Here is an 8361-nt window from a genome sequence, read left to right as displayed (position 1 = left end):
TGACCATCTGTCTGCCTGTGTCCATTTATGCCCATAGATGGAGATATCTGTATCTGTCTGTCTGTCGGCGTCCATTTTATGCCCATATATGCCATATATGGAGATATCTGTTTATCTGCGTCCATTTTATGCACATATATGAGATCTCTGTCGCTTTTTCAAACAGATGGTCAAAACGGGTCCTATGACAACAGGTATAATGGGGTTTGCATTAAAGGGGGAACCGGCACTGTGTCTGCAACACAGTCGGAGGCACAGACAGATACAGATATCTCCATAATGGGAATATAGGGACACAGACAAACAGATGGAGGAGGAGACAAACTTAATGAAAACCCCATTATACCTGTTGTCATAGGACCCGTTTTGACCATCTGTTTGCCTGTGTCCATTTATGCCCATATATGGAGATATCTGTATCTGTCTGTCTGCGTCCACTTTATGCCCATATATGGAGATCTTTGACCATCTGTTTGCCTGTGTCCATTTATGCCCATATATGGAGATATCTGTATCTGTCTGTCTGCATCCATTTTATGCCCATATATGGAGATCTATGCAGACACAGTGCCAGTTCCGGAAAATCCTGATGTCAGACATCAGAATCCGAACCTTTCGTGCTGGTTCCAGAAAATCGTGTATCGGGTCGGGTCGAGGCCGAGCACTGCACTACCTGATGCGGTGGGGAATGCGCGTGCCGAATTTGAAATAGGGAATGAATGCCCCACCCTTTAATGCAAACCCCATGAATGCCCCACCCTTTAATGCAAACCCCAATATACCTGTTGTCATAGGACCCGTTTTGACCATCTGTTTGTCTTTGTCCACTTATGCCCATATATGAAGATCTCTGCACACACAGTACCGGTTGCGGAAAACTCTGATGTCAGACATCAGCTCCGCATACGGGCATTCATTTTATTCCCATATATGGAGAATGCGCGTGCCGGTGGGACGAACGGTTCTCGAGATACGCGGATTACATACACATACACACTCAGAGACTTTTTGTTGACTCATGTGGCGTACGTGATGTCAGAGCCTTTTATGAAGTGATGTCACAATGAGTCAGCGCTTGCGCCGATTTCCTCCGGAACAGCCTGATGTCAACAATCAACCCGCATAAGGAGATACCGAACGTTTCGCGCTGGTTCGGGAAAACCGCGCGCGTGCCGAATCTGAAGCCGGTGGGATGAACGGTTCTCGAGATACGCAGATTACAGACAGACACGCAGAGACTTCTCGCATTTATAGATAGATTAAAAAGTTGTTAAATTGTAACTTTAGAAACGTGCAGATACCCTCTATACACGTAAACGTTATGCTGGTCTGTTTACTGTTGAGAGATAAAACAATGTTGCACATTAAGTTAATCATCTGGGGACCCCCTGAAATAATTTGTAGCCGTAGCAGTCAAAATTGTTAAGCAAACAGCTGTCGGCGACGGGGAACCCATCGCTTTTACTGAACTCTTTGGTTCCCATGGCGACGCATCTATGCAGCAGACGCTGTAGACACTACGTGGAAAGAGAGCTTCTGCTGTTGCTGCGGCGGCGAGCAGGTTTGGCTATCGAGTGCTGATCCATTTCCGGTTGACGTAGCCGTCTGACCTAGCCGTCGGAGCTTAAAGTCCCGAATTACCAGGACGCAGCAACCGCGCTCCGTCTGAAAGTGCGCTTTAGCCACTTGTGAGCTTGTACAGTAGATTAGCTGTAGTAATAGTATGCATTGGTTGTGATGTTGTCGTCTTTTGTCAACAGGAGTACATCCCCCTGGTGTCCATCCTGTGTAACCCAGGAATCAGAGCTCGCCACTGGGACCAGATGTCGGAGATAGCGGGGCACAACCTCACGCCGGACTCTGGCACCACGCTGCGCAAAGTCCTCAAGCAAGACCTGTCTCCTTACCTGGAGCGATTTGAAACCATCAGCACCTCTGCTAGTAAAGTGAGACAACCAGAAATGCTCTCTTTTTTCTTCTTCCTGCAATCTTTGTTCCTTTTATACCAGGTGTCAGCCTTTTTCACATGAAGTTCTGATTGTCTATAAATAAGACAAGCATGCACAGGGAATGGATCGCACACAGTGGCAAGAGTTACTTTTCTTTTTTGCTTTATTGCATATTTCTTAGGATGAGAAACAGACGTTTCGGCTGTCCAGCCTTCTTCAGTGGATGGCCGAAACGTCTGTTTCTCATCCTAAGGAATATGCAATAAAGCAAAAAAGAAAAGTAGCTCTTGCCACTGTGTGCGATCCATTCCCTGTGCCTGCTTGATGATCTAAGAGGACACCGCACCAGTCAAGTCAGAGCGCGGTGGTAACAAAACAGTCTATTTATCTGTTAATAAGACAACCCTTTTCTACTTCTTCTTTTGACATTTGCACATTAGGACATGGTAATGATCGTTTAGAACGATAACCATAACCAGAGTTCAAAGTAATGTAGAGCAGGGGTTTTCAAAGTGGGTGACGGGGCACCCTGGGGTGCCGCGACGGCAGTCCAGGGGTGCCGCAAGATCATTTGATAATATTTGGAATTTATTTGGACACTTGAAAAAATATTATTTAGTATAATTTTAAACTTGAAGTACAAAGTTATTTTCAGTCAGTTCTAACCAAAATGGCTATTATCTCAACGCTTTCCTCACAATAATCACTAAAATATCGTCACTGTCGGGCAGAAACCTCGTATCTCCAAGTTTCAAATGTGTGCGTCTTTTGCCCTGCTTCATCATACAAGACCGTCGCACAAATCTAGTGAAAACAACCGATCTACAAGCACAGAACGCCTCGCATCTATAAAATGCTTGTACATTTTATAGATGATAAATACAAAACGAACGGTTTTGGACACACAAGGTTTCCACCCGACAACGACGATATGCTATAAATATAAGGTGCTGGGAGTGAAAATTATAATAGGGGTGCCTCGGATTAAAAAAATATTCATGGGCTGCCCTGAGACAAAAAAGTTTGGGAACCCCTGATGTAGAGTGATGAGCAGAATCTAATTTGCATACAGATGTGAGGGACTTAATTTGCATTGTTTAAACACACTCCTGCCAGTGTGCCAGTGATCACCCTCCCCTGTGCCAATGTTGACGCCCATGCCTAAGGTTGCCTAGCCCTGCTTAATACTTAGGTGGAAACAAGTAACTAAGTACATAGTTTTGAGGTACTTTTACTTCAACGTGACTCTGAAGAAGATGCTCCTGGTATCTAGCAACAAGGCATTTAACAGATGCTCCAGGGCTTTCCTAGTGTGTATTTTTCTACTCGAGTATGTCCATTTTTGCATATTATTAGTACTTTTATTTATGGTACCTTAAGTACATTCAGGTACTTTTACAAATGTTGGATACATTACCTTTACTAGAGTATTAATACATTTGTCCTAAAAAATAGCTTTAATTTTTTTTCTATATATTTTCTTTATTTTTTTTTATTTTTTTTACTAGTGTTTTAGTACCCAAATACAGGGGTCTACATTCAACAGGGGGTCCGAGACCCCTAGGGGGTCTTCAGAGTTAATACAGGGGGGCCGCCAAATCCCCTTAACTCCGACAGTGTACAAATTATATACACATTTGTATACCTTTTTCGTTACCTTGTACAAGGTGAAAAAGAATCGTGATAAGATCGCGTATCGTCATACATACAGCTTGGAAAAATATCGTGATATTGTATATTTCCATATCGTCCACGTGTGTCATGTTTTTTTTATTTGTATTATCCTTGAACTGGGTGCTGAATGCTGATATCTGTTCTCGCCGTGTGTCCCAACGCAGGAGTTTTCTCTGGAGAAGTACATGCAGACCATGGTGGAGGTGTGGGACAGCGTCTCCTTCCACCACAGCCCTTACAGGGAGACCGGGGTGTCCATCCTCACGGCCGTGGACGAGGTGCAGACCATGCTGGACGACCAGATCATCAAGACACAGACCATGAGGGGCTCCCCCTACATCAAGCCCTTCGAGAACCAGATCAAGGTGGGCTCTGCTGTAGGGTTTCAATAACCCAGCATATAGGCCTAGAAATATTGAATGCTTTAACCAGCGAAAAATTTGTTTTTGAGTTTTGAAATTTGAGTTTGGAAGCACTCGTTTTCAACAACACAATTGCATCATGTGCAATTTAGAAACGGGTGGTATGCAGGGCCGTTGAGTGATTTGCAACTAGCACTTCAAAAACTACAGTGCTCCATGCTGCTCAATGTTTTGCCACTCAGTCTAGATTAGGGGGGCGGGTTCCAGTGGACCTGCATACCCTTTATTCCAGGGGTTCCCAAACATTTTTGTCTCAGGGCACCCCATAAATATGTTTTTAATCCGAGGCACCCCTACATTATAATTTTCACTCCCAGCACCTTATATTTATAGCAAATCGTCGGGTGGAAACCTTGTATGTCCAAAACCGTTCGTTTTGTATTTATCATCATAAAATGTACTAAACTAGTGAAAACAGCGGATCTACAAGCACACAACGCCTCGCAACGTGAGGCGTTGTGTGCTTGTGTGCTTGTGTACTTGTAGATCATCTGTTTTCACTAGTGCGCGCGCACACACACACACACACACACACACACACACACACACACACACACACACACACACACACACACTGGTAGGGTGATTGAACGATGTGGGGGAGGAGCTATGAGGTCATTAGGGAGGGTAAATGCTATTGGTCCACTGGGAGATTGTTGATTCCTTTGAAGAACGTGTTGCTCAGTGTCCTCTCCTCTCTCTTTCATCTGCTCCCCTGTCCTTCATGTACCTCAGTGCTTCTCAAACGTTTTGGACCCAAAATGGCCTTGATTTTTGTGCGACAGTCTTGTATGATGAAGCAGGGCTTTGCTTTACCAAAAGACATACACATTTGAAACTTGGAGATAAGAGGTTTCAGCCCAACAGTGACGGTATTTTAGTGATTATGTATCTCAACGTTGGAAAACGTTGAGATAATAGCCATGTTGGTTAGAACTGACTGAAAATAACTTTGTACTTCAAGTTTAAAATGATACTAAATATTTTTTCATGTGTCCAAATAAATTCAAAATATTATCAAATATAGTAGTCTGGGATCACTTCACTTTTCGGGCTTGTAACCGGTCTGGAGCGGAAACCACAACACGTCATGTTGTAGTCCTCAAAGACTACAATTTGGCCGGAACTATCCACCGGAAACAGTTTTAACCCAAAATAATTCCCCGGCGCTCAAGGACATACTTTTAGGGCCTACCTAATAAACTCCTTGACGCGGAGTAATTTTGCTTTTGAAAAAATAGTTTGGTATAATTATGCATCTTTTAGTCCAACTCGTAGCGACTGGAAAGACTACACTAGGATACTTAAAGGGATATTACACTTTCAAACAAACTTTTAGGTCTAATCAGGCTTGTATGAACACCCTGAACAGTTTTTAATTTGCTTCATTCAGTATTTAGATATTTGATGTAAATGTTACCAGCTCCAACACGCCCAGGCCCTCTCCACATACACACCCATTGTAACTTCAAACTCCATTTTAACCATGATAGATTCATTAAAAACACACATTATTTTTTCTGGTGACTCATAATACCCTCCTAATACGTGAGCAGAACGTGTTTTTTCAATAACTTTTTTCATTTATTTTCAATAAAATATTATTGTATTTAATGTTTTCCATTTTCCCAAAGAATTATTAAAAATAAAAGAAAAAGGTTATTGAAAAAACACGGTCTGCTCACGTATTAGGAGGGTATTATGAGTCACCAGAAAAAATAATGTGTGTTTTTAATGAATCTATCATGGTTAAAATGGAGTTTGAAGTTACAATGGGTGTGTATGTGGAGAGGGCCTGGGCGTGTTGGAGCTGGTAACATTTACATCAAATATCTAAATACTGAATGAAGCAAATTAAAAACTGTTCAGGGTGTTCATACAAGCCTGATTGGACCTAAAAGTTTTTTTGAAAGTGTAATATCCCTTTAAGCATTTTAATAGGGATTGGGGAAACAAACGGAGGGAAACCAGAAAGCCTGGTAGGCGAGGTTAATTCCTCTGTAAACCCTGTGTGCTCCTCAGGTGTGGGAGGAGCGTCTGATCCGCATCCAGGAGACCATAGAGGAGTGGCTGAAGGTGCAGGCCCAGTGGCTCTACCTGGAGCCCATCTTCTCCTCCCAGGACATCATGCAGCAGATGCCCGAGGAGGGACGCCTCTTCAACTCCGTGGACAAGCACTGGAGGGAGATCATGAAGCACTGTGTCAAGGAGCCCAAGGTAACGGTAGCCGAGAGAGAAGCTTGCTTTCAGTGAAACAGGGTTCCCACGGTCATGAAATTCCTGGAAATATTTTGAAATTAGAAAAATATTTTTTCCAGTACTGGAAAAGTTTTGGAATTTATCAAGGGTCCTGGAAGGTCCTGGAAAAAATAGCTATGCATTGTCTTTGGTTATTGATTTTGTTAATACCTCTGAAATGACAAATTAAACATGGGCCAAATTGTCAAATATTAGAGGCAGAAATTGTGAAAATAGCCGATCTACATGCATATAGATCAGCTATTTTCACAATAGAACCGTGTCATACAAAATTCCTCAACTCTTAGTGCGCGTCAGGGTGGGGGGTCCCCAGTTAAAACATGATTATTTCGGGGTTCACGGCCTGAAAAGGTTGAGAACCACTGGGATACACTACCTGTCTTTGGGCATTGCGCATAGGAGTAAGCGACCTGTTATTGAGCTGAATTATTGTTATATAGTCCTGGAAATTGGGTTAAATATTATGGAAAAGTTTTGGAAATGAATTGGTAAAAATCTGTGGGAACCCTGGTGAAACTATATCCTTTTGGAATTGTTAGTTGAGCTGTGAAGTAAGTGTGTGTAACGATATAGTAACTGAATCGAAATATCGTTTTTAACTTAAAAAATCAAAGTATATCGAAATGAAAACAGCTAAAATCGAATTGTATCGTTTGATTTTGTATTGTATTGAACCGGCAGTGGAAAGAATCGATTGTATCGATACTACCTACTTATTGCATTTTTAAGAAGAAAAAATGAAAAGGAAGGGTTTAATTACTTTTCCTTTCCATATAGCTACACTGGTCTATCGATAATGTGTGTAATCTCTGTGTTCATGTCAAGGTCCGGGTTTGTCAATATACAATGTCCATTTATTTGGCAGATAGTCACAGTATTTACTTATTTATATCCATAACCAGTAAGACTCCCTAATCGGGAGATAAGCGACCGTTGGTCGCTTATCTCCACAATCTGTCGGTAGATAATGCCGGTCTTATATAAGGGTCATTTGTGTATGGTGTGATGTCATACTGATGTCAGCAGTGTGATGTCATACTGATGTCAGCAGCTATGTCTCTATATATGGAGTTATATGTTGTTCGTGTCCAAATATGGGGCTTGTGAGGTCAGACTTAGTGAGATTCGTCGGTTATCTCCATATATGGAGGGATGTAGGGTAAAAAAACATGGTTGCTATGGTAAACAGTTGGTTGCTAAGGTAAAAAAAAACATGGTTGCTATGGTAAACAGTTGGTTGCTAGGGTAAAAAAAATGGTTGCTATGGTAAACAGTTGGTTGCTAGGGTAAAAAAACATGGTTGCTATGGTAAACAGTTGGTTGCTAGGGTAAACAGTTGGTTGCTAAGGTAAAACCATGGTTGCTAAGGTGGTTGCTAACGTACACTAACAGACCAGCAACAACAGACTGTTGCCACAGCAACGTACACAAAGGTTTGTGTACACATGTGGTGTGATGTCATACTGATGCGGAGATATGAGCAGGGCAAAGGTGTGAAGGTGGTTGCTAACGTACACTAACAGACCAGCAACAACTAACTGTTGCCACAGCAACGTACACAAAGGTTTGTGTACACATGTGGTGTGATGTCATACTGATGCGGAGATATGAGCAGGGCAAAGGTGTGACGTGTGACGTGTGACCGACGGACGGACGGCCGGTGGAGGTTTTGATACTAAACTGCGACCTACGGTCGCAATAATACATGTTTCCCTTAAAAACCTGCACCTGTGAGCTTGTAGATCTGCTATTTTTCAATAGTCAAAGCATAAAATATTGATACACAATAATGTGTACCCGTTCTAAATGGCCCCTGCCTCTCTAATATTCTCTGCACGTCCCTGCTGCCTCATGTGTTCCAATGTGTTGCTTTGGTATAGATTCTCTCGGCCACCTCGCTGCCTGACCTGCTGCTGAAGCTCCAAGACTCCAACAGCCTTCTGGACCAGATCATGAAGGGACTCAACGTGTACTTGGAGACCAAACGCCTCTTCTTCCCTCGGTAGGATCACACACTTTTCTAACGTGTATTCTTTGTCCCATATATTGTAGCTTTA

At 42.5% G+C, this 8361-nt stretch overlaps 1 protein-coding gene across 1 annotated transcript in view; it reads left to right on the top strand.

The window, feature by feature from the left end:
- The window catches only part of dnah12 (dynein, axonemal, heavy chain 12), a gene marked incomplete at both ends in the record, with an annotated part of 116740 nt that overhangs the window by 19144 nt on the left and 89235 nt on the right, over window positions 1-8361 (top strand). The window contains 4 exons of the mRNA XM_080754209.1: window positions 1761-1946; window positions 3788-3988; window positions 6068-6262; window positions 8185-8306. Of these exons, the coding sequence (XP_080610335.1) occupies window positions 1761-1946; window positions 3788-3988; window positions 6068-6262; window positions 8185-8306 (704 nt within the window). The remainder of the gene's footprint in view (window positions 1-1760; window positions 1947-3787; window positions 3989-6067; window positions 6263-8184; window positions 8307-8361) is intronic.

Source organism: Nannobrachium achirus (genome assembly GCF_963921795.1).
Source record: "Nannobrachium achirus genome assembly, chromosome: 23".
Taxonomy (NCBI): domain Eukaryota; kingdom Metazoa; phylum Chordata; class Actinopteri; order Myctophiformes; family Myctophidae; genus Nannobrachium; species Nannobrachium achirus.
Note: the sequence above shows the minus strand (reverse complement) of the source record. Positions and strands in the feature narration are given on the sequence as shown.